Here is a 26,286-nt window from a genome sequence, read left to right on the forward strand (position 1 = left end):
GTGGATGCCCTGGTCTGCGCCGTCTCGAAGTGAACATCTGTCCCAGTAGAGGGAGGAGCAAACTTGGATGCTCGTGATAGGCAGTTGGAATCCATCCTTAAGCAGGCCTTCGACGCAACAGCAATGACATTGCAGATCACTTCCTGTTGTGCCCTGGTGGCTCATTCATGACTATTTTTATCGAGAGAGGCAGATAGCTCAAGGGTACATACCAGAGAGACGATCGAGCCCGCCATAGCCTTCCTAGCGGATGCAAGCTTGGACCTAGTACGCACCTCAGCCAGGAGTAGTCTCAGTGGTGGCATCCAGAAGACAGCTATGGTTGCGAAATTGGTTAGTGGATGCGACCTCTTAAGGCGAACCTCACAAAGATGCCCTTTAAGGGATCCCTTCTATTCGGTAGCGAACTGGAAAAAGTAGCCAGTAAGTGGGGTGAATTTCCAGTGCCTCAGCTACCGGAAGATAAGAAAAAGAAGTTGCAGCATCCCTCTCCCATGAGGGGTCAGGCCAGGGGCTCCCAGCGCTTCTGGCCCTACAGAAACTCGTCATTTTAGATATCTCAGCCCTTAGGAAGATCTCGGTCCTTTTAGAACTGACAACCAAAAAGAGGAACGGTTCAGGCTTAGGTTCTCGACCCAAAATTCCCAATGAAGTTTGGCCGACCTATCCACGGGACGAGGAGATAGGGAGCCGACTATCCCTCTTCTTTCAGTGGTGGGTCGAGATCATGTCTGACAAATGGGTACTGGACATCATACGAGAAAGATATGCTCTGGAATTTTGCAGCTTCCCTCGGGACATGTTCATGATGTCACCTTGCTACTGGCAGTGGAATCTACATTGATAAGGCTCCTCAGTCAGGGCTATAACCCCAGTACTTACATCTATTTCATCCTACCCAAGAAAGAGGGTTCATTCCGACCTATCTTGGATCTCAAGATCGTTAATTGTCATCTGTAGATAATTCACTTCCGCATGGAAACTCTTCACTCCGTCATAATGGCTGTACAACTAGGAGAGTTCTTAACCTCCCTGGACCTCTGAGGCCTACCTTCATATCCCAATCCGTCAAGACCACCAGTGTTTCGTACTCTTTGTGGTACTGGGCCGCCATTACCAGTTCCGGGCACTGCCCTTCCGCCTGGCAACTGCCCCCAGAACATTCTCCAAAATTATGGTGGTCGTGGTGGCTGCATTGAGGAAAGAAGGGATCCTGGTGTACCCTTTCTTAGACGACTGGCTGATCTGGGTGAAGTCGTTAGAAGAGAGCTTCCAGTGACCAGCAAGGTCAGGTCCCCTCCCAGTCCTTGGAGTACCTGGAAGTTCGGTTCGACACCAAGCAGGTCTTCCTCCTTCCCTCAAGGATAAGGAGCTGATGTGCCAAGTGCGTTGGTTGACTAACATGATGTGTCCCAGGGTGTGGAACTACTCCATGTCCTCGGCTTCATGGCGTCAACCCTGGAAGTAGTATCGTGGGCTCGGGCACACATGCAGCCACTCCGCTTCCTGCTGTCACGTTGGAACCCACTGTCTCAAGACTACTCAATCCACCTCCACCTACCGATGGAAGTAGGCTCTCAGCTCCAGTGGTGGCTACAGGAAGTTCACCTAAGAGAGTGTAAGCCTATCCCCACCGAATTGGATTGCCCCCATGACGGATGCGAGCCTTCAAGGGTGGAGAGCTCACTGTTAGGAACTGACAACCTAGAGGCATGCTGGAACTTAAATTACCAAGAAGATGGGCAGTCAGATTAGCGTGCCTGCAGTTCAGCCACAGGCTCCAGGCACAGGCAGTCCGCGTGATGTCTGACAACCCAACAACAACCGCCAGGGAGGCACCAAAAGCCACCGAGTGTCTCTGGAAATAGACCCCCTTATAGAATGGGTGGAGTCAAATCGACAAGGGATCTCAGATGCCCACATCACTGGAAAAGACAACATCAGAGCAGACTTTCTCAGCAGGGAGAGTCTGGATCAAGGGGAATGGGCGATGTCGACCAGAGTCTTCCAGTTCCTAGTAGATCGCTGGGGCCTCCTGTCCATCTACCTACTGGCCACATCTCATAATGCAAAGGTCCCCTGTTTCTTCAGTAGCAGATGAGATCAGCGCTCTCAATGGATCAACACCTTTGTCCAGACCTGGCCAGAGGAGGACTTACTATATGCCTCCCCCCCCCCCCCCCCCCCCCATTGCCCCTGCTGGGCAAGATCATCCGCAAGATGGAACAACACAGAGAATTGCTCCTTCTGGTGGCGCCGGTTTGGCCCAGACACCCATGGTATGCAGACATGCGGAGGCTTCTTGTGGAGAGTCCCCTTCAGCTCCCACCACACAGGGACCTTCTCCAACAAGGTCAGGTCCTTCACGAGGACCCAACTCGATTCTGTCTTACGGTCTGGCCCTTGAGAGAGCTCGCCTGACGAAGCAGGGATATTCGATGGCTGTAATTGCTACCTTGCTCTGCGCGTGGAAGTTCTCAACGTCCTCTGCATACATATGGATCTGGAGAATATTTTTGAGGCCTAGTGCAACCAAGATCCCCCCCCATGATTCTGGAATTTTTACAGGAGGGCCTGAACAAAGGATTGTCCCTCAACTCCTTGAAGGTCCAGGTGGCGGCTCTCTTCTGTTTCAGGGGAGAGGTGAATGGAACACACCTGTCGACGTATCCGGACTTGGCCCAATTCCTAAAAGGGGTTAAACACCTCCAACCACACTTAAAGTGGACGGTTCCCCTATGGAACCTCAATCTAGTATTGGGACTTTTAGCAGGGCCTTCCTCTACACCACTGGCGCAGTCTCTCTATGCCTATTAGCACTGAAGACTGTATTCTTGGTGGCAATATGCTCAGCTCATCGCATCTCCGAACTACAGGCGCTGTCATGTTGGGAACCCTTCCTCCGGTTCACTCCAGGAACGTTGCAGCTTTGCACCGTTCCTTCCTTCTTACCAAAGGTAGTCTCGGAGTTTCACCTGAACCAGACCATCTCCTTACCTTCCCCAGATGGACGCAAGGACGCGGAAGACTACCACCTACTACGCCACTTAAATGTCAGTAGGCTTTTAGTACGGTACCTAGAATGCCCAGAACCGGTGCGCAAGACAAACCGCTTGTTTGTCCTTCACAGGGGAAGAAAACAAGGCGAAGCAGCTTTGCAAGCTACCATAGCTCACTGGATCAAGGAAGTGATCATGGGAGCTTATGTGGAGGCAGGGAAGCCTTTACCCCTTCAGGTCAAAGCTCATTCCACTAGGGCCCAGGCGGAAGCTAAGCTACTGTCTCCTGACAGGCGGCAACATGGTCTTCCTTGCTCACCTTCAGGTTCTATCGCCTGGACATTCAGGCCCAGGAGGACACAGCCTTTGTGAGGGTGGTGCTAACCGGATCACGGGCAGCCTCCCGCCCCATTCGGGAATAGCTTTTGTACATCCCATTGGCCGGAGTCCATCTGGCTACATGCTAGGAAATGGAGAATTTACCTGATATTTTTGTTTTCTTTAGTGTAGACAAATGGACTCTGCATCCTGCCCATGGCTGCCCAGGAAAGGCGCCAAGGAATCGCCCATGAGGTGAATCTCTATTCCATGTGGTTACGGGTAAGCCATTGTCCTATCCCTAGTTCAGGGCATCTATAGTATTGCTGGGATTTGGCGTTTATGTTGGTTGAGTACAGTTTTCGGCTCCAGTTTTTAATCAAGTTGTATCCAAATTCTAATCAAGTTCTTCAGAAGTATGTCCTGAATGGCTGAGGTCACTGCAGGGGTTGTATCTAGGGTGACATCAGCTGTGTAACCTGACTGTCTCCATATGCTGGCAGGGGAGCACATAACTCATTGATCATGAGTCCATCTGTCTACACTAAGGAAAACAAAATTATCAGGTAAGTAATTTCTCCATTTTTTGCTTGGCTTCTTTGTTTGCCTGCCTTCCCCTCTTTTGTCCCCCTTAATTTAGGGCTTACTCTTGGCCACTTGTGTATGTGTGTGTGTTTGGGATTTGTTTTTTTTCTCTGTTTTCCTTTACACTCCAGCTTCAGTTATGGTTGGGTCTTCTGATTCTTAAAACGTCTAAATGCAAACTCAAGAGGGAACCTTCCTACCCTTACTGATGGCTCAGTGTAATTTTCTTTGCTTTCTCAGTATTGGCTTTTAGATTGTGTGTATGTCCTGAAGAGTAAATACCCTCTCTTTCCTCCCCCCAGGTATCCTGGTTCAACATTCATGGACCATGTTCTGCGCTATCAGGACACTCCAGAAGTTAAAATGATCGTCGTGCTTGGAGAGGTAGGAAACTAACAGGCATTCCCTGCACCCACCAGCGGGTAGCAGGATCAAGCACAGACTCATTTGGATTGGCACTTATAGCTGGCAAACCAACCCCACTGCTCAGTCAGGCGTGGTGGAGCCAACCGGAATTTCAATAGGGTAGAAAGTGGGGACCAACTTGCACCCTCTGAGATACATCTGTTGTCCAGATGTCTTCGGAATTCTGCAGGTCATGCTCAGTAAGTCCCTTAGTGTTCATACAGCCAAGGCAGGCTAAGAAAACAGAGGATTCTGGGTCATTTGCCTTTCTCCATGTTGGTTTTCTGTTCAGGCACACTCCTCACTGTTAGCAACAGGCTCGCTTTCTGCAGCTTCTGTGCACAACTCTGCTTTCACTGGAAATCTGTATTTATGGGGGCTTGGTAAGCCACCCCCTGACCCTGCCTCCTCCTCCCTTCTCTCTCTCTACCTTTTCAGATCGGAGGGATGGAGGAGTACAAGATCTGTTGGGGAATCAAGGAAGGCCGGCTTACCAAGCCTGTGGTGTGCTGGTGTATCGGGACGTGTGCCACCATGTTCTCCTCTGAGGTATGTAGACTGTTCTCCATGCTTCCTGAAAAAATCAGGAGAGCAGACGCGAAATGGCTCTCGTTTCAAAACAGTAATTTTATGCGAGGTGCTGGGCGTTTACAGAAATTCTGGAACGATTCCTTCTTTCTCTGTCTGTGGTTTGATAGGTTCAGTTCGGCCACGCGGGCGCCTGTGCTAATCAGGCCGCGGAGACAGCAGTAGCGAAGAACCAAGCCCTGCAAGAAGCCGGTGTCTTCGTCCCGCGCAGCTTTGATGAGCTGGGAGACGTCATTCAGTAAGCAAGGCGCCAATCACCCTTTGAAACCTCCTTCTGAAAGACTCTCAGGGAGGAGAGCTTACCACTCTGTTGTCTTTCCAGGTCTGTCTATGAGGATCTCGTTGCTAAAGGAGAGATTGTACCTGCCCAGGAGGTGCCGCCTCCTACTGTGCCGATGGACTACTCCTGGGCAAGGGTAAGAGATGCCTTCTTGCTGTGTAGTAGGTACTTGAGAGCCTGGACAGATCAGATCTGGTTTTAAATCGCTTCTAGTTAACAGAACGTTCTTGTGCCATGGTAAAACCAGAGGAAGAGCCAGCCTTGATCCCAAAAGATTTGTTCTCCCTTATCCCTGGGCCGTTATTACCATTTTCCTCAGGGATTTTTCACATCTGAGCTGTGTGTTCTTTTCTCATTGTGAATAGCAGTTTTCATAACCAGCGGCCTGGGCTATGGCTGTTAGAAAGTCTTGCAGAGCAGCCCTGGGTATTTTTAATGGTGTGGTTACCACCAGAATTGTTCAGCCATTTATTCTCAGAGGACAAGCAGGATGATAGTCCTCACACAAGGATGACATCAGATGGAGCCCCGACAGGGAAAACTTATGTCAAAGTTTCTAGAACTTTGACTTGGCCACATTGAGCATGCCCTATACCACCGTCCACACAGGGTCCCGCTTCAGTCTCTTCAATTCCATGGAACTGTAGCATCGCGATTAGTGAGCCTCATGGTTTTGACCTAAGAACCTAAGAAGTTGCCATGCTGGGTCAGACCAAGGGTCCATCAAGCCCAGCATCCTGTTTCCAACAGAGGCCAAAACCAGGCCACAAGAACCTGGCAATTACCCAAACACTAAGCAGATCCCATGCTACTGATGCAATTAATAGCAGTGGCTATTCCCTAAGTAAACTTGATTAATAGCCATTAATGGACTTCTCCAAGAACTTATCCAAACCTTTTTTGAACCCAGCTTCACTAACTGCACTAACCACATCCTCTGGCAACAAATTCCAAAGCTTAATTGTGCATTGAGTGAAAAAAGAATTTTCTCTGATTTGTTTTAAATGAGCTACTTGCTAACTTCATGGAGTGCCCCTAGTCCTTCTGTTATCCGAAAGAGTAAATAACCAAGTCACATATACCCGTCCTAGACCTCTATCATATCCCCCCCTTAGCTGTCTCTTCTCTAGGCTGAACAGCTCAAACCTCTTTAGCCTTTCCTCATAGGGGAGCCATTACATCCCCTTTATCATTTTGGTCGCACTTCTCTGTACCTTCTCCAGTGCAACTATATCTTTTTTGAGATGCAACGACCAGAATTGAACACAGTACTCAAGGTGCAGTCTCACCACTTTTTGGCCTTTTTGGGATGTTCAGGATCGCAAGCTGGAGATTCACCTCAAGCAGATTTTTTAGGTCTCTGCTCTGAGTCTGCGGGCCGCCATTTGTTCCAGCTTCATGCAATGGGCATGTTTGCACTGGGTACAACTCCAGGATGGCCAGGTGACTTCTAGTTCCCAAAAGAGTCGGGCGGAAAGATTAGAGGCTTCATTCGCTTACATGGCGGATGCCTTGTATGATTTGGTGAGGACTTTGTCCCGTATTATGGGAGCAGTGGTGGCTGCATAACTGGTCAGCGGATTGCTTATCTGTCCCAATTAACTTCTTTGCCTTTCAAAGGATGTCTCTTATTTGGGGAGGACCTGGAGCTATTAGTGAAGCAACTAGGTGACAATAAGGTGCACAAGTTGCCTGAGGACAAGCCTAAAGGCAAGCAGTCCTTCCCGTCGCGGTTGTGTTTTTGAGAAGGCAAAAGGTTTCGTCAGGCGAGACTAGTCTCAGCGGCGCAGAGACAATGTTATCATCTAGGTCAGCAAAAAATGATTAGGGATTGACTACCGTGTTTCTCCTATAATAAGACAGGTCTTTTATTCTTTTTTAGCTCCGAAAAAATGGCTAGGGCTTATTTTCAGGGGATGTCTTATTTTTTTTTCCATGATTGGTGAATGAGGACAAGACTAAGCCCACCTCCTCTTTCATTCACCAATCAGATTCAATTTTCGGCCGAAATTTTGTTTTCCCGCAGTTTGGGGCGATTTTATTTCGTCTGCCCGCCCGAAACCCGGCGGGGGGGGGGGGGGTTGTAAAAAAAACAAACCCACCCCAACCCTTCAAATTTAATTCATTGCAACCACCCCCCCTTCAAGACTTACTGAAAGTCCCTGGGAGGGGGGGCCCAAAACCGCAACAGGTGTTCTCCGAGGACAGCAGGATGTTAGTCCTCCCAAAATCTGCCTGCCACCCCCAGAGTTGGGTTTCTCCTACGTTTGGTTTATGTCTAATTCTATGTTCTATGACTGAAGAGGGACCCCGCGTGGACGTATGGTAAAGAGCATATTGGGCCTGCTCTAGGTGGCCAAGTCAGAGTTCTAGAAACTTTGACAGAAGTTTTCCGTGTTGAGGCTTTTTTTCTGATGATGGAGCCCATATGTGAGGAGAACACCTTGGAGAACACCTGTTACAGGTAAGCAACTCTTTCTCCTTACAGACTGATTATGAATGAACATGGGGGTAGCATGGAGGTGAGGAGCACGAGGTGGTTGTGTCCCCTGAAGATGGGGAAGTGAGGGTAAACTGTAGTTTAGGGAGGGGGTGAGAGCAGCCTGGATGGGCTTGGGGTCATTATCTCTGTGTATGTCTGTGGTATGGAAATACACGTTCTAATCTAGTCAGCCACAGACTTAGCATTGCTAGTATATGGGCATCACTTCTGCCTCTGGCTATAATACTGGCGGCTTGATTTATTAATGTTACTCTGTTTGGTTCATGGCCTCTGTCACCTCTTCTCTGGTTGTGTTCAGGAGCTGGGGTTGATCCGCAAGCCAGCCTCCTTCATGACCAGCATCTGCGACGAGCGAGGCCAGGAACTCATCTACGCTGGCATGCCCATCACTGAGGTTTTCAAGGAAGATCTGGGCATCGGCGGCGTGCTGGGCCTGCTCTGGTTCCAGAGAAGGTGAGACATGAGTGACGTTAACTGGAATCTTCTAATGCTTTTCTACTGTATGTTGGCTTCAAGGCAAATCCACCGAAAGCAACAAATACTTTAGAATTATGAATCATATCTATCCTGTGATTGCATATGTGTATAAATATATTCTTACCACAGGTACGGTGCCTTTCTCCTAGAGCTGTGTGGCTTTTGAAAAAGGACAGATTAGTTTATGAAACAAGAGACTTTTCTGAGCAGAATCTAGAGCTTTGTAAGACTTTCGGCAGGTGGCTGCTCTTACTGAAGGTGGTAAGGGAGGAAAAACAAGTTTGTCATGCCCATAGGAGCCCAGTTACAGTTAAACATTGCAAAACACCTTGGTGAGAGAGAGACACTGAGGCAGCAGTAGAGTCTAGCGATTGCTTAGGGACCTAAGATACGGTGATGAATGCATCAGGCTTGTTCTCATCGTGTGTTACCCCAGCGTGGGGTTATTAAAGAGTCTGTGTATATCTATTGATGTACTTGCATTCCCTTCCTTTCCCAGACTACCAAAATATGCCAGCCAGTTCATTGAGATGTGTTTGATGGTGACAGCAGACCACGGGCCTGCCGTGTCAGGTGCCCATAACACAATTGTCTGTGCCAGAGCCGGGAAGGACCTGATCTCCAGCGTCACCTCCGGGCTTCTCACAATTGTAAGCCCTAGACTTGCTTAGGCCTTGCATTGCCACCTCTCCCCCCTGCCCTCCTCCAGGGGTTTGTCCCTCTTCTCCCATCACCACTTTGCTGGTGGCGTGAGAACCCGGGCTTGTTCTTGCTAATGCCTCTTACCACTGAAATAGTTGCAGAAATAGAAGCAAGCTGTGCCCAGAGATTGTAAATAGCCTCGTTCCCTCACTGGATGGTTTTGGTAACACTTCTGTCCCTGGATCTGCCTTTCCTTGCAAATTTTTTTTTTTTTTTAAGATGACGTAAGATCATTCCTAATGCTGCTGAGACCTTAGTGCAGCATTTTCTGTAGTGTAGTCTGCCTGTGAGCACGTACCCCAGAGTCCTGACGCTGAATTGACTTACTGAATTGATGGCTCCTTGGGTGTGGATATGAAAGGGTTTCACTCTTGACCTTAGTGTCTTGGAGGGGAGGGATGGCCATGTTAATGATTTCTTCCAGCCCCGGTGCTGGTCTTGTGACCGGGACTGTGTCTGTGTATGTATGCAGGGCGACCGGTTTGGTGGGGCTTTGGATGCCGCGGCGAAGATGTTCAGCAAGGCCTTCGACAGCGGCCTCATCCCCATGGAGTTTGTAAACAAGATGAAGAAGGAAGGGAAGCTTATCATGGGGATCGGACACCGTGTGAAGTCTGTGAGTGACCAGTGCTGTGCTGTCTCTTCCTCCCACCCCCTTTTGCCCACCCAGAGAGCGGGAGGAATGGGGAGAGACATTCTTCTACATATTAATGTGAATTACGGGCTAGTTTAGTTTTTCCTCTCCATGGTCAGTGTTTGCATTTGTGCCTTGATGGTATTGGGAAGTAGGTAGGGTATAGCTGTTAAAGTTAAACCAGTTCGTGTCTGTGCTGAACAAGCCATAAAACTATTCTTTCCTGTAAAGCTTACTCTATGCTTATGGCCAGGGACACAAGAACACAGACTCAGTAAAAGTATAATGTATTTTTATTAATCAATATAAGTGTTCTCGGGAGATGCTGGGTACTGGATGCCCTTAGTCTTACAATCTGACCAGCATCTCATTGTATACAGGAAGTGATCCTTCTTTTATAGATAACATACAATATTGTGGAAGCTTCTAGACTTGCGTGACTGCCCAAAGAATCATTTACATAAGTTGTGATGTCAAATGCATGATTAAATCATCCCTAACTATCCCTGATTAGCTTCCCAGGATGTGTAGCCCAATTCCCATGACTTTCTTTGTTCTGTTAAACTCTTACTGGTAAAGGCAATCAACACATCTGTAACTGTGTGGATTACAAACTTCTGAGAATATTGCCTGAAGCTCCCCTGTGGTGACTCTATGAATAGACATCACCTGTCTGGTGCCAGCTTGCCTGCAGATATCCATGCTCAGAAAGTCACTCAGTCCATTCAGCCCAGGCAGGCCAAAGACACGCAGAGGCTTCTGGGGATTTCCTTCTCCATGTTGGTTTTCTGTTCAGGCATACTTCTCATTTCCCTCTTGTGCCACTTACAAATGGCAAAGTGGCACACCCAAGTACCAGTTTGGAGGACAGAACTGATGAAGTCATTATGGCAAATGGGCTAAATGTGTAAGCTAAGCTAACCTTGTGTGTGTTATCCCTCTAGATCCCCCCCTAAAGTAAATGAGACTCATAGGCAGACACGCACTCTCTAATTGACAAATAATAACAGCATAACTAAGTTTTCACTAGGTAGCCATCAGCTCTCAGCTTCAGTGGTGGCTGCAGGAAGCTCATCTGGGCAGGGGTGTACCCTTGTCCCCTCTGAACTGGCTGGTCCTCATGACAGACGCTCACTGTCAGGAACTGATGGCCCAGGGGTGTTGGACCAAGGAAGAGGCCCTCTGGAACATAAACCGCCTGGAAGCCCAGGCAGTCAGATTGGTGTGTCTATAATTCAGCCACATACTCCAGGGTCAAGCAATCTGCTTAATATCGGACAACGCAACAACAGTAGCCTACATCAACTGCTAGGGTAGAACTAAAAGCCAGCAAGTGTCACAGGAGATAGATCTCCTTATGGAATAGGCGGAAATACTTCTGCAGATCTCAGCCTCCCACATCGCAGGAAAAGACGTCAGAGCAGAATTTCTAAGCAAGGAGAGTGGGCGTTGTCAGCCAAAGCTCCCATTCATCAATCTGCTGACAGCATCTCACAATGCGAAGGTTCCCCAATTCTTCAGTCACAGAAGAGATCTGTTGACCCTGGGGATCGATGCTCTTTCAGACCTGGCCGGAAGAGAAGCTGCTATATGCCTTCCCTCCGTAGCCCCTCCTAGGCAGGATCATTCGCAGAATCGAGCACCATGGGGTCCTACTAGTAGCTCCAGTTTGGGCCAGGCATCCGTGGTATGCAAACATGCGGAGACTCCTGGTGGAGACACCCCCCCCCCCCCCCGTGCCTCCCACCACACAGGGATATGCTAAAGTAGGGACTGGTCCTTCACAAGGACTATTCTTATGTTCTGGCCCTTGAGAGGGCTCGCCTGATGAAGAGAGGATATTTGGCGGCAGTAATGCCACCTTACTCCGCGCGCAGAAGTTCTCTACACCCCTAGCTAATGTGCGGGGAATGCGATGTTTCCCCTTGGATGGTCAAAATCACACTAATTCTGGAATTTTTGCAGGACAGCTTGAATAAAAGTTTGACCCTTAACTCTTTGAAGGTCCAGGTAGCAGCTCTCTCCTGTTTCAGGGGGTGAGGTGAACAGAGCCCACCTGTCGACTCATCTGGACATGGCCTGTTTTCTGAAAGGGGTGAAGCACCTCTGGTCACAGATACAGTGGCTGGTTCCCTTGTGGAATCTTAATCTAGTATTGGAGTTTTTGTTAGGCCTTCCTTTCTGCTGTTGCGCAGTCTTTCCTTGCGTTTATTAACCTTGAAAACTGTGTTCCTGGTGGCTATATGCTCGGCACGTCTCATCTCTGAACTATAGGCATTGTCGTGTCTGGAACCTTTCCTCCTGATGACTCCAGGAGCATTACAGCTTCGTACTGTTCCATCCTTCTTGCCCAAGGTTGTCTCGAAGTTTCATTGAATCAGTCCATTTTGTTGCCATCCCTAGATAAGCACAAGGACGCAGAAGAATACTGCCTTCTCTGCCATTTGAATGTCAGTAGGCTTTTGGTGCAGTGTCTGGAAGTTTCAGAACCGGTCCGAAAGACGGGACCGCCTGTTTGTCCTTCACAGTGGAAGGAAGCAGGGTGAACCAGCTTTGTCGGCTCCCATAGTTCGCTGGATTAAGGAGGTGGTTACAGGAGCCTAGGTGGTGGCAGGAAAGCTATTACCCCTTCAGGTTAAAGCTCATTCCACTAGGGCTTAGGCAGTCTCATAAGCATAAGCTAGACTGCTGTCTCCAGTCGATATCTGCCGAGAGGCAACGTAGTCTTCCTTGCACACATTCTCAAGGTTCTGTATCGCCTGGACATTCAGGCCCGGGAGGACGCAGCCTTTGCAAGGGCAGTGTTAACCGGACTGCGGGCAGCCTCCCGCCCTGATCAGGATTAAGAACATAAGAAATTGCCATGCTGGATCAGACCAAGGGTCCATCAAGCCCAGCATCCTGTTTCCAACAGAGGCCAAAACCAAGCCACAAGAACCTGGCAATTACCCAAACACTAAGAAGATCCCATGCTACTGATGCAATTAATAGCAGTGGCTATTCTCTAAGTAAAATTGATTAATAGCCATTAATGGACTTCTCCTCCAAGAACTTATCCAAACCTTTTTTGAGCCCAGCTACACTAACTGCACTAACCACATCCTCTGGCAACAAATTCCAGAGCTTTATTGTGCGTTGAGTGAAAAAGAATTTTCTCTGATTAGTCTTAAATGTGCTACTTGCTAACTTCATGGAATGGATTAGCTTTTTTGTACATCCCATTGGTCCTAAGTCCATCTGGCTACATGCTAGGAAATGGAGAAATTACTTACCTGATAATTTTGTTTTCCTTAGTGTAGACAGATGGACTCGGCATCCCGCCCATGGCTGCCCAAGAACAGTGCCTAGGATTCGCCTGTGGAGTGGATATAGATTCCAAGAGATTACGGGTAAACTGTCATCCAGTCCCTAGATCAGGGCATCTATAATCTTACTGCGGTTCAGTGTTTTGTTTGGTTGAGTTCAGTTACGGTTATCCAATTTTAATCAAGTTTTTTCTATAGTATCTCCACAATGGCTTTTGAAGAGAATACTGAAGGGCTAAGGTCACTGCAGGCGTGTATTTAGGGTGACATCAGCTTTGAAAGCTGACTCAGTCTCCATCTGCTGGCAGGGGAGCATAAACCATTGGTCCTGAGTCCATCTGTCTACACTAAGGAAAAGGAAATTATCAGGTAAATAATTTCTTCATTCAAAGCTGATCTGACCCCCTGCTCTGTGTGAGCAATTCTGATCACTTCTCTTTATAGAATGGTTTTTAACTAATCTGGTTTAGGGGTAATGTGGATTTTATACATCTCACGCATCTTCTGCACTGGTTGATCTTGTTGTGTGGCAGGAATCAGTAGAGGAGAGCTTGTTTCACCATTTATTTTCTCTTACAAACGTGCAGATCAACAACCCAGATATGAGAGTCCAGATCCTGAAGGACTATGTCAAGCGGCACTTTCCAGCCACCCCTCTGCTGGATTACGCACTGGAAGTGGAGAAAATCACCACCTCTAAGGTACAACGCCGAGTCCTGAAGCCAGGTCACAGGAGGAGAGTAAAGTTCCCCTGATCCTTCTCTTTAACCTAGAATTTGGCTTGCATAGTTCTGCAGAATGCTTGCTTGGCACTCACATGTTCTGAAGGGTGCGATTTGTCATTCTGATCAGATTCCTGATTGCTAGGGTAGGTACATTTCACAGCAGCCTTAAAGCTGCACCCTATTCTGTATCAGAGTGACTCCCCTTCCTGAATTCCCTGACAGCCAGGAGCTGGGGGTTGCTCCTTGACAGAGTTTTGTTGCCTCTCTGTGGTCCATGCTGGAAATCACCTGACTGAAGGCATTTATTTCAAACAAAACCTTTTTTTTTTTTAAAGCTTTTTCTGTCTCTGGCTGTCACTTAAAACTGCTGATGTTTTTTGTTCTCCTAGAAACCTAATCTTATTCTGAATGTGGACGGCTTTATAGGGGTGGCGTTTGTCGATTTGCTCAGGAACTGTGGCTCCTTCACACGGTGAGCAGTGGTTTGATTCTGGTTGGGGACCTGAAGGTTCAGCGGCTCAGTCTTTTCCTCTGCATATTCCCAGTACATTTTGTTCTGATTGTGTGCACAAAGTCTCTTACAGAGCTCTAGGCCTGTGCTACTGCCCCCTCCCCCCACCACCACTGAAATCTAGACTGATAGCTGGTGAATGGCCAGAAACGACTGCCCTCATACCCAGATGTTTCTTTGCAAAGATCAGTGAGACCCAGGGTTTGGGGAGGGGGCGGGGAGCAAAAACCACAAGCAGATATGACTTCTAGGGCATCCACATTGAAGGTTCATTGGAAACGTTGTTGCGTAACAACTCAAGTAATATGTATGTTTCAATTATCTTAAACAAATAGTCCTGTTTGCGGCTCTTAGGAGCCACATTGCTTGCTCCTGGTCTTTACCCAGAAGGGAAGCTCTGACCATGAACGCTTTCTTTGTATCGGTGGTGGAATATCCCTGCAGACATGGTCTCCGGCTGTGGCATGCGATGTGTCCTTGGGTTCCAAGCTGTCTCGAGTGCTTTTGACATTAATAAATGGGTGTTGAAAGGATTCGGCCCTCTCATGTGATTTTTGGGAGGGGTTGGATTTCTGTGCTGCCTTCTTTTGTTGTGGGTCTTAAGTGAAGCCTTGCAGTCTGTTCTTGCCTTGTAAACGTAAAGAGCCATTTTTGTTGGTGCTCTCTGTTTCAGGGAAGAAGCAGATGAATACATAGACATCGGTGCTCTGAATGGTATCTTTGTGCTGGGTAGGAGTATGGGCTTCATTGGTAAGTTCTATCTTATGACTGTTTGGATTGTATTTATCTGCCGTCCTTCCTAAATTTAGATCAGGGCTGTTTACAAAAGTTAAAAAAAAATAAATTCATAATATACACACCATAATAGAGTACAAAACAATTCTACATCGTAAAATCATTAAATATATATTTTAAAGGAGGAAGACCTTTTTAACTTTAAAAAAAAATTATGTAGGTGTTGACGCAGTGCGATGGAGCTGTTCTTAAAATTGCTCCCCCAACACTGGTGAAGGTATGTGTAGTGTTGCACAGCATGCATCCCTTTGTCCACGCCAGAAAATGTTTAGGCCAGAAATGGGGAAGGCATGCCGGGGATTTCATTGTAAAATCCCTTTCCTGAACATACCAGACCAGTGGGTTATTCATCCCTTCCAGCAGATGGAGTCAGAGAACAAAACTCTGAGGCACTGCTACATAACAGAGAGAGCTACCTGCAGTCCCCCCGTATTTCTGACTCCAGCAGATGGTAGAGGTGCAAACCTGCAGTCTAGTTGTTAGTTAAAAAAATAAAAAAATAAATAAAATTTTTTAGTAAACGTATAAAGTATTAGGTTAGGGCGATAAGGGACAGCAGACGCTCCCTGAGGTGTTGGGCACCTTCGTGGGCCATCCCTCAGGTGGAGCCGGGCAACCGGGGTGGGGTTGGATACACCTGACTGTGTTCGTCCACAGTGTACCGGATGGTCCAATAGCCAGAGGATCTAGCTTCCTAGACCCTCTGAGTCTTACCACTCAACCACCACTAATCCTGGCAGGGAAGTATTAAGTTTTTTTTTGTTTCAAAAAAACCCAACAAAACAAAGTGAAGCAGCCAATTGTCAGCAGGAAAGTCTGTCAGGAGTTGTCTGTGGTGGGCCTGGGTAGCAGGGCTGTCGGCCAGTGATGAGGAGTGGAAGTAGAGTGTGTGCATTTGTGCGCCGATAGCCCAGGGCTCGGCTGGATGCAGTGAACGACTCAGGGGGAGCCACGGTGCGATCACCCTTCCTTTCGCAGCTTCAGCATGTCAGCGGTGCCAGCTGGTGAGATAAGTGTGCTCCCCAGAGTGCGGTTGGCAGGGGTTGGTTTTTTTGGCGGCTGTCCAGAAGTCTGCGTGTGTTGCACCGTGCTGCCTCAGCACTATGTGGGAGGCCTAGCGAGGGGACGCCGCGTAGCGCTTGTAGAGTCTGTGGCGCCGAAACAGAAACTCGCTGTGTGCCACGCTTGTGGTGCGGCTGGATGCCCGGTCCCTCTGCCCGGAGTGCAGATCGGGGCAGGAGGGCTCCTTGGCAAGGGGCCGACAGGGGGAATTGAGGCTTCTGGTCGGCTGGGCCCATTCATGATCCCGCCGGCGAAGCTGCTCCAGAGGTTGCGCTGTGCTCCCCACCCCCTCCCCTTTTCCTCAGTGGGGCAGGGTGCCTCTGATGGGAAGGGGGATGCGATCGACAGTTCCTCAGGATTGGGGGATGATGATTGGGGGTGTTTTCCCCAGAATTTGTTCTCCTTCTGCACAAGGCTTACCTAACCAGGAGGGGTGCAGGGAGAAGGCAGGCTGTGGAGCGGTTGCGGTGCCCCGCAGGTAAGAAGCCTAAGATGGTTTCACAGGGGGCTGATGATATCCTGCAGTGTCTGGGGTCACGTCGGGCAAGCACCGACTGTTTTCCCAGAAACGACGACTCTGATCAGTCGCAGGAGGACCTCTTCGATCCCGGAGTGGACCTGGATTCGGTGCTGACCCCCAACGCAGATGGGTCTAAGGATGACACTGATCCGGATGAGTTTCTGGTTCTGTAAGGGGATGACCCGCGAGTGGTTCGTCTATTCAAGTGGGAAGAGATGTGGCCTCTGATTCCTCAGGTGCTGGAGGAATTAGGCGTGATGGTCACTCAAAAGGAGTCTGAGGGTGTTAATCCAGTCCTGGATGAACTGAGACTGCCCTCTAGCACCTTTCCATTTCCCAAGAAGATCCAAAAGTTGGTGAACCAGGAGTGGGATTCCCTGGATGCTGGTTTGAAGGTGAGCAGAGTGATAGCCAAGCTCTATCCCTTAATGGAAGCCCTTGAACTGCTGTAGATTCCGAAGGTGGATGCAGCAGTATCAGCGGTTACCAAAAAGATGACCATTCCCATGAGGGAGGCTGCAGCCCTGAAGAATGTACAGGACTGCAAGCTGGAGCTGCAGCTCAAGTGGATGTTTGAGGTCTCAGCGTTGCGTTTTTGAGCAGGAATCTGTGCCAGCTTGATGCAGAGGGGCCTGTCTTATGTTGGGTTCAGAAGGCTCAGACGCCAGCTACAGCAGGAGATGGCAGTTCCTTGCATGCCTAGAGGCCGGAATAGCCTATGTGGCGACACACTGTATGACTTAGTGCGTATGTCTGCTTGCAGCATGGTTTCTTCTGTGGTGGCCCGTAGGCTTCTATGGTTGCGTAACTGGTTGGCCGATTTGTTGCCTAAGTTCCAGCTCTGTAACCTCCCCTTTAAGGGGAAGCTGTTCGGAGAGGTCTTGGATCTGTTGATGAAGGTGTTAGGGGAGCCAAAGAGGAACAGATAGCCGGAAGACAGGAAGCCCAGTAGAAGGTGTTCCCAGCTTGGGCCTGTTTTCGGGACTCTCACAGGTTTCATTCCGGCAAGCCCTCGTCTGGCTCCGCCTTGAAGCAGGATGGTGGGCGCCAGCAGTCCTTTCATGGAGCCCGTAGGATGGGCAGAGACAGGACAAGTCAGGGCTCTGGAAGCGGAAAGACAGCCCAATGAAGCCAGGGTTCCCCACTCCTCCGTAGAAGCTGTAGGAGGCAGATTGTCCAGCTTTTACAAGGATTACCTCTGACTGGTGGGTCCTGTAGGTGATATGAGAGGGCTACGCGCTAGAATTTTCGTGCCCGATAAGGGAGGCCTTTGTAGAGTCACACGTGGTCTCACAGCAAGTGGGAGGTGGTATGGGGGACTCTGCAAAGATTGCTCATACTCAAGGCCATTGTTCCTGTTCCTTTGGAGCAAGGACAGGGAAGGTATTCAATTTACTTCATGATTCCCATAAAGGAGGGCTCCTTTCATCCCATTCTCGAGTTGCAGAAAGTAAACCGGTCCCTTCGAGTCCCGCGCTTTTGCTTGGAGATACTGCATGCCATAATAGTGGCGTTCCACAAAGGAGAGTTTTTAGCTTCCCTGGACTTCATAGACGAGTACCTGCACATTCCTATTTGGATGGAACATCAGTAGTTTCTTCGTTTCATGGTGTTGGGTCAACACTTTCAGTTCAGAGCCCTTCCTTTTGGTCTGGTGACGGCACCACATACGTTCACCAAAGTGATGGTAGTGGTGGCAGCGGCCCTTTGCAAGAAAGGAATTTTGGTACATCCGTACCTGGATGATTGGCTGATTCGAGTGAAGTCAAAGGAGGAGTGCAAGTGGTCTCTCCAGAGGGTGACGTTCAACTTGCAGTCGCTTGGTTGGGTCATAAATGTGCAGAAGTCATTTGGAGCTGACCCAATCCTTGGTTTACCTGGGAGCCCGTTTTGACACTCAGCAGGGCAGAGTCTTCCTGGCAGCGGACCGGGGGACGAAGTTGCAATCCCAGGTGAAGCGCCTCCTTCAGTTAGTGATCCCAACTGTGTAGGACTATTTGCAAGTTCTGAGGTCCATGGCTTCCACGTTGGACTTGTTTCTTTTGGCGCTTGCGCACATGAGGCCGCTGCAATGCGAGCTGTTGTCCAGGTGGCATCCTTGTTCAGAGGAGTTCCATCTTCCTTTGCCTCTGCTTTGAGAATCCAGGTCCAGTCTCTCGTGGTGGCTGTCTCGTCCCAATTTAGAGAAAGGGATGGACCTGGAACTTCCGGACTGGGTGGTGGTTCCACGACGCAAGTCTCTCGGGTTGGGGGACAGTGTGCTTGGGCTGGTCGGCGCAAGGTCTGTGGCTACTGGAAGAAAAGTCCTGGTCCATCAATCTTCTTGAGACGAGGGCGGTCCGTTGAGCCCTGGAGGTTTTTCTGCCCCTGTTCAGGGGGTGAATGGTTTGAGTGCTCTTGGACAGCGGCGGCATACATCAATCAGCAGGGCGGCATGAAGAGTTATGCCATGCCATGGTGCTGGAAGCTCGGAGGTTATTTGCTTGGGCAGAGCATCATCTCTAAGGTCTTGCTGCATCACATGTAGCGGGAATAGACAATGTGCAGGTGGACTTCCTCAGCAGACAACAGCTGGATCCAGGGAAGTGGGCGTTGTCCCCGAGGCCTGGAACTACATCTGCGCAAGGTGGGGCGTTCCTCAGTTGAATCTGATGGCGACACGACTCAACTCAAAGGCAGAGAGATTTTTCAGTCAAAGAAAATAGGTCGGTTCAGTGGGTCTCGATGCTCTGGTATGCCCTTGGCAGACAGGAATCCTCTTGTATGTTTTTCCTCCATGGCCTCTCATAAGTCAGGTTCTCAGGCGCATAGAATCATATCCCAGGAGTGTGGGTCTGGTGGCACCAGAGTGGCCGTGGAGACTGTGGTTCGCAGCTCTGGTGAGGCTTGTGGTAGAGGGTCCCCTCAGACTGGCTCATCTCCCAGAGTTGCTGTGTTAGGGACCCATATTCTCAGATCGGGAGGATCATTTCTGTCTCACGGCATGGCTTTTGAGGGCAGAAACTGCATTTGAAGGGTTACTCTGAGCAAGTCATCTCCACACATCTTCAGGCCAGGAGGCCGGCGATATCCATGGCAAATGTTAGGGTCTGGGATCTTTTTGACGTGTGTTGTCTTCATCGTCGGCTGGATCCCCTGCCGGTGGATGTGTCGCTTGTGTTAGACTTCCTGCAGCAGGGGTTGTCCAAGTGTTTGGCTTGCAACTCACTTCGTGTACAGGTGGCTGCTTTGGGAGCACGCAGAGGCAGATTTCAGGGTATGACTTTGTCCGCTCATCCTGATGATGTTAGGTTCCTCAAGGGGGGTAAAGCGGTGCAAAAGATTTGACCGGATTGAAGTCTCAACCTGGTTCTTCACATTCTCTGTGGAGCTCCCTTTGAGTCCCTTAGTGACCCTGAAGGATTTGATGCTGAAAGCAGTGTTTCTGGTAGCAATTTGTTCAGCTAGAAGGATTTCGGAGCTGCAGGCCCTGTCTTGTAGGGACCTGTTTTGGCGATTTACAGTGCCTTCCTTTCATGGTATCTTCCTTTCATGCCAATCAGACTGTGGAGCTTCCGGGGTTTCCGGAGTGGTCGAGAGATTCTCCTCAGGATAGAGAGTTACATCTGCTTGATGTGAGACGGACTTGTACTATTTAGAAGTCACTAATGTGAGTCGCTCTGATCATCTTTTTGTTCTGTACGGTGGAGCGAAGAAAGAGGACAAGGCCTCTAAGGCTACCATTTCTCGTTGGCTTAGGGAGGCCATTTGTTCTGCTTACATTTGTAAAGGGCAGCAGATTCCTGTGGGTTTGAGAGCGCACTCCACTAGGGCGCAGGTCACATCCTGGGCTGAGTGTCAGGTGCTGTCACCTCAGGAGATTTGTAGGGCTGCAATGTGGTCCTCGATTCATACCTTTACCAGACATTACAGTCTAGATGTCAGGGTGCCCGCAGGGTGTCAGGGTGCACACAGGACCCGCACGCAGGGTGTCCTGCATGCGGGTCTTTCAGGTGCCCGCCCAGTCCACTGGTCTGGACTGATCTAGGTATGTTCAGGAAAGGAAAAATGGTTCTTACCTGCTATTTTTTGTTCCTGTAATACCACAGATCAGTCCAGGGGCCCTCCCAGTTGACTCTGAAAGACTGACTTTTCTGCTAAGGTGTATCATAGTTAGGCAGATTCTGCGGTATTTCCACTTTTCATGTTTGGTTGTGGACGAACATGGTTTACAGTTTGAGAGGTTTGCAACCCTTTGATCCCTCTGTCCGTTCGAGTGGTATTTAGATTAATCTTGGCTTGGGTACAGGTCAATACTGAGGAACTGCAGGTGGCACTCTTGGTTAAGTAGCAGTGCCTCAAAGTTTTGTTCTCTGACTTCATCTGCTGGTAGGGATGAATAACCCAGTGGTCTGGACTGATCTGTGGTATCAATCACAAAACAAACCCAGCAAACACCAATTGTGTATTCCAGCACACTAATTTGTAAACAAAATCAAACCAGCAGTCTGCTGGTATTCTTTGTAACGCACCTCACTGCCATCAACATTTGTTGGACCCTTAAATCCCGAGTCAGAATTTGCAACAGACTCGTTTGCGATATCGGGTCACTTTACTTTTATTTAAATAACATTTATATTTTGTATATTTTTGTTCATATTTTTGTATATTTTCAATAAAAACCAATATGCTGCTGAAATTTAGGTCCTCCGAACAAACAAAATTTCATCAGCATATTGGTTTTTATTGAAAATGAACAAAAATATACAAAATATAAATGTTATTTAAATAAAAGTAAAGTGACCCGATATCGCAAACGTGTCTGTTGCAAATTCTGACTCGGGATTTAAGGGTCCAACAAATGTTGATGGCAGTGAGGTGCGTTACAAAGAATACCAGCAGACTGCTGGTTTGATTCTGATCTGTGGTATTACAGGAATGAAAATTAGCAGGTAAGAACCAATTTTCCTGTGCATGCATTTACTATGGGTGCTCTGCAAGTCCATGAATACTTCTTGAAAATTCACTTGCAGGTATAAGGTACTTGTGGACCTACAATCTCCCCAGCCTCTCTAAAAATTGGCTTTAAACTGTATGCCAAGTGAACATTATTGAGAGGAGTTCAGTGACTGTGAAGTGGGTAGGTGGTCTTGCTTTGTCTATCTGCCAGCAGCTGGGGCTCCAGAATGATGTTCATTGGGATCTAAGCTGGTGGCTTCAGACAAACTAGTTCTTGAATGGGGCTTAGAACCCCAAGTCTAATCTTTGCATCTTTGCTGGAGTTTGCCTTGTAGAGCAGCGATGAGGCAGGCCATCACAGCCACTGCCAATGTGGCACCCCTTGCTAATGCAGCCTCAACAATGGCCACATCAAACAGCACTTCCGAGGCAACAAGGGCTGTGGCAATCTGGTAAACCATAATTGCCACGAACGTTTTGTTTCAGGACACTACCTGGACCAGAAGAGACTGAAGCAAGGCCTGTATCGCCACCCCTGGGATGATATTTCCTACGTGCTTCCAGAGCACATGACTATGTAAATTACTGGCAGCTCTCTGTGACAGCAACTCCTGGAGGAAGTGACCCGTTGTGCCTGGAAGACTGCGAAAGTCAGAACTTGAATCTGAGATAGTCACTGAATATTACGATATTGAAGTCCATTTTTCCAAGCAATTGTGGGATCTTTTTTTTTTTTTCTTTGATAAATGTAGCTACTAAATTGTGATAGTGTTCGATTCTGCTTCTTGCTGTATTTATTAAATAGAAGTAGCAGAGCATCTGTCTAGCCATCAGCTTGTCCTGCTGCTCTTCCCTTTGCTGGATTTCCTTGCCTTGGCAAGGAGCTTCACTCAATAACACTGAGCATCAGATGTTCTATTAATTTTTAGGCCTATTATCTTCAGCAAGAGCTGGCTAGGAAAGGCTGGCAGAGCAGGGAGAAGGAGGAGTGAAAGCTAGAGAAGAAGGGACTGATTCCAACAGGATTAGGGAGAGAGATCCATGAAAGGAAAGCACACTTAAAAGGCTACTAAAACCTTGCTTGGAATAACTTTTTCTCCTTACCACCCCAAAACAAGTGTGGTTTTCAGGCGATACACGTAGGATAAGAAATGGGCTGATCGAGTGTAATTTGATTATCTTGGAGACCAGACCTGTTGATCCATGGGCAAGCACCAAAGTTGAGTAGTGAGGTTTTCACTAGGCTAGGCCGATTTTTCTAAGGAAGCACCAGGATAGGTGGTGTTACTGTGGTGGGCCAGTACAAAGTATATGTCTCATTGTCTCATTTATTCCAAGGATTATATGTAATGTTCTGATGTCTGTCTGCCTCACCATCTCTCTTCTCTTTTGTTTTAAAGCTTAATTTTATTTATGCAAAGCTTCCAAAAGATGTATCTGCCATCACCTAAGCATCGGTTGCATGTCATCCAGAATGTAATGCAGTGGTCTGTGTCAGCTGGAATGGATTTTGGCAATAGCAGCCAACTAGCCCAATGTGCATTCTTTAGAAAGAAAAAATTTAAAGAACAGGAACCCTAGAAAATAGGAAAAGATTAGCATATATTAAAAATCATTAAATAGAGAGGGAAACCTTTCTCCTCTTGCCTAATTTTGGGAAAAGAGAACTAAAAACAATCAGAAAGCAGCTATCGTGTAGTTTTAATGACTATGTCCAGGATCTGGTAGGGGTCACCCACTGGCTGATCCAGTCCTGGTTTTATCCCTCTGCACAAATGGACTTCTAGCCTTCCTTTTCCTAGGTTCATGTATGCTGTGGGATAGAGCCAGGCCTAGTTCTGTCAGCCCTGATCTGAATTATGTTTTTAATCAACATTTTTTATATGTTAGAAATAAATGATCTTAATTTTAATGAAGAGTACAGTACAGTGTTTCCCAGCAGCAGTACTTGGCCTTCTTAGCAGAACTGGTGTAGGCATGACTGACCCTAGGACAGGAGCCCCAGATTTGACGCCAGGACCTGACTCTTGCACCCTGAACATGCAAGGGCTGATGAGGCAGGAGCAGTCCCATCTGTTGTACAGTATGGCCATGAATGGAGTACATATGCCCAAAAGGCTGCTGCTGGACTTTTTATTGGGGGATGCGGAGAGGGCAGGTCTAGAAATAGAATAGGAACAAAATTCTTGCCAGCTTGCACAGACTGCTGCTTATAATCCTGTTCTTTGTGCCAATCTACCATAGCCTTGTCCTCTTCACCAAAGTGACTGCAATAGAAAATAGTAAAGGACAGCTATGAAGTGTGTAAAAGCTTGAAAATCAGCATTCGTGGTCAGTGATCTTTTTGTACTGTAGCTTTTTATTTTATTTTAATTATTTTGTTGCCTGCATATGCTCGTGTAGACCAATAATACAAGAGGAGGGAGCCAGCAAGAACTTGGCTCATGCCAGGCATGGGTGTGAGTTAAGTGAGGGAAAAATGAATTCTTAAAATTGTGAAATAAAGTTGTCTGTTTAAAACAAAAGTATTTCTGCAGCCGAAGCTGTCCATTCTCTGCCAAATTACTGTTCCAGAAAACTATGGATTGTTTGCTTTTTTTTTTTTCTGCATATGCCACCTGTATATTGTGTGGGCCATGTCATACTATAATAGTGTGTCAATATGTCTGTCTGGTACTTAAATAAAATGCAGAGTTGGAAGCTGGTACTGTAATTTGTTTTTTTCCTAGGGCGAGCAGTGGGGGAGTGGGTCAGATTTCTTAGAGGGTCATTGACAGCACATATACCGGTAGCTTTCTTAGGATCTACAGCAGTGAACATTGCTCTGGAAAAACACTTGCCTCTGCCAGGTGTAACTAAGGCTACAGGGTGCCAGGCTGGCTTGTGAAATGTTCTCTCTATTTCCAAGGAAAGGCTGAAGTTGCATGTAACCCGGCCCACCCCGACCTGAGTCTGCCTGCTCCGACTAGCGCACTCTGCCAGACTTTATGCTCTGGTCTTGTCCAATGCCTAATTTATTTTTAACATTGGTTTGCAAAGGAAGGCAAATATAGAAAACGTGGCTGGTGTTTAATCCTGTTACAGAAAAGACTTATCTAGGAATATCTTGATACTATCTAATAGACAAAAGTTTATTTTGAAAAAGAGGAAAAGACCTAAGCACTGGTATGTGTCTGAAAAGCCTTAGAAAAACCAGTTCCAATTTGTCACTGGCTTTAACTCTCGATACGGCATAAGCTCAATTTGAAGAAAATAAACTGTTTAGATTAAAAAAAAAACAAAACTTTCAAAACAAAAAATCTACAAAACAAATTTTTAAAATATGTTTTGAATAAAATAAAACTTTATTGGAAAGAGATTTTTGACCCATGATTGCAACAAATGGTTTAATCTCTGAAATCTTTTCAGACACATTCCAGTGCTTAGGTCTTTTCCTCTTTTTCAAAATAAACTTTTGTCTATTAGATAGTATCAAGATATTCCTAGATAAGTCTTTTTTCTATAACAGGATTATACACCAGCCACTTTTTCTATTTGTTCTATGCTACACTGGCGGTTCCTTAAGTATCATTTTGTATTGCAAAAGAAGGCAGCACTTATCGTGAAGAAAATGGTGTGTGGGGGAGAGGGTGTGTGTTCTTTCCTTCACACTGCTTGGAGAATGGACCCATGTAAATAAAGCTCACATGCCCTAGGCTCATAACTTCTGCTGGCCCAATTAAGGGTATCACAGCCTAGAATAGTGGTTCCCAAACCTGCCCTGGGGGACCCCCAGCCACTCAAGGTTTTCAGGATATCCACAATGAATATGCATGAAATAAAATTAGCAAGCTATGGAGGCAGTGCAGACATATATCTCAGGCATATCCGTTATCATTATCCTAAAACCGTGACTGGCTGACTATCAAAATCAATCAGCTCAAAAAAAACAGAAAAGGTTCCTAGAAAGTGCAACATAGCTTTCCAATTTTTCTCCCTTGCTAATGACTACACATGCTCGCAGTTTGGGCAATAAAATCCCAGACCTGCAGGTCTTAATGGTGGAGGCAGACTTTGACGTTGTTGCTGTCCTGGAGACATGGTTCACAGATTCTCATGACTGGGATACGGCCATACTGGGCTATAACTTGTTAAGAAATGACAGAAAGGACAAAAGGGAGGAGTAGCACTTTGTCAAAAATATCCATGCAACTGAACTGCAAGGAAGGTGGGAAAGAAGGGGGAATTGTTGATTGTTGATGACTTTAATCTGCCGGACATGAACTGGAGAATCCCTTCTGCAGAACCTAACAGAAGTAGAGAGATAGTGGATGCCTGCAAGGGGCTCTGTTCAAACAAATGGTAATGGAACTCACGAGGGAGGGAGCTATACTTGACCTAGTGCTCACTAATGAGGATAATGTCTGGATGGGTGTCCACCTCAGCACCAGTGATCATCAAACAGTATGGTTTGATATTGCAAATAGGATCTAGAGAAGTCACACAAAGATCTGAGTTTTGAACTTCAAAAAACAAACTTTGTAGAAATGGGAAACTATCTGGAGGCAGAACTTTAAGAGTGGGAGAAAATGGGCAAGGTTGAACAACAGTGGGCCAAACTAAAAGGAGCAATTACAAAAGCAACAAATCTATATGTTAGAAAAGTAAGTAAGAATCCAATCTGGTTCACAAAAGAGGTGGCTGATGTAATAAAAGCAAAAAATAGCAGCTTTTAAGAAATATAAAGGATCCCAAAAAGTGGAACACAGGGAGGATTATCTGGCAAAACTGAAGGAGATGAAAAAAGTAATCAAGAAAGCAAAAGGTCAAGCAGAGGAAAGGATTGCCGAGGAGATAAAGCGAGGTGACAAAACATTTTTTAGATATATCAGAGAAAGGTCCATAGTGGTATAGTGAAATTGAAAGGGGAAAGGGTCAATAGGTGGAGAGAGGTGAAGAA

The 26,286-nt window shown here is 47.4% G+C and overlaps 1 protein-coding gene across 2 annotated transcripts in view; it reads left to right on the forward strand.

The window, feature by feature from the left end:
* The window catches only part of ACLY (ATP citrate lyase), a 95,120-nt gene extending 71,068 nt beyond the window's left edge, over positions 1-24,052 (forward strand). For both annotated transcript variants that reach the window (XM_029572130.1, XM_029572131.1), the window contains 11 exons: positions 4,205-4,286; positions 4,746-4,856; positions 5,006-5,133; positions 5,218-5,311; positions 7,977-8,131; positions 8,655-8,805; positions 9,330-9,473; positions 13,384-13,497; positions 13,911-13,993; positions 14,706-14,782; positions 21,834-24,052. In XM_029572130.1, the coding sequence (XP_029427990.1) occupies positions 4,205-4,286; positions 4,746-4,856; positions 5,006-5,133; positions 5,218-5,311; positions 7,977-8,131; positions 8,655-8,805; positions 9,330-9,473; positions 13,384-13,497; positions 13,911-13,993; positions 14,706-14,782; positions 21,834-21,928 (1,234 nt within the window). In that variant the 3' untranslated portion in view covers positions 21,929-24,052. The remainder of the gene's footprint in view (positions 1-4,204; positions 4,287-4,745; positions 4,857-5,005; positions 5,134-5,217; positions 5,312-7,976; positions 8,132-8,654; positions 8,806-9,329; positions 9,474-13,383; positions 13,498-13,910; positions 13,994-14,705; positions 14,783-21,833) is intronic.
* Positions 24,053-26,286: the final 2,234 nt, after the last annotated feature.

This window comes from Rhinatrema bivittatum, chromosome 12, assembly GCF_901001135.1.
Source record: "Rhinatrema bivittatum chromosome 12, aRhiBiv1.1, whole genome shotgun sequence".
Taxonomy (NCBI): Eukaryota; Metazoa; Chordata; class Amphibia; order Gymnophiona; family Rhinatrematidae; genus Rhinatrema; species Rhinatrema bivittatum.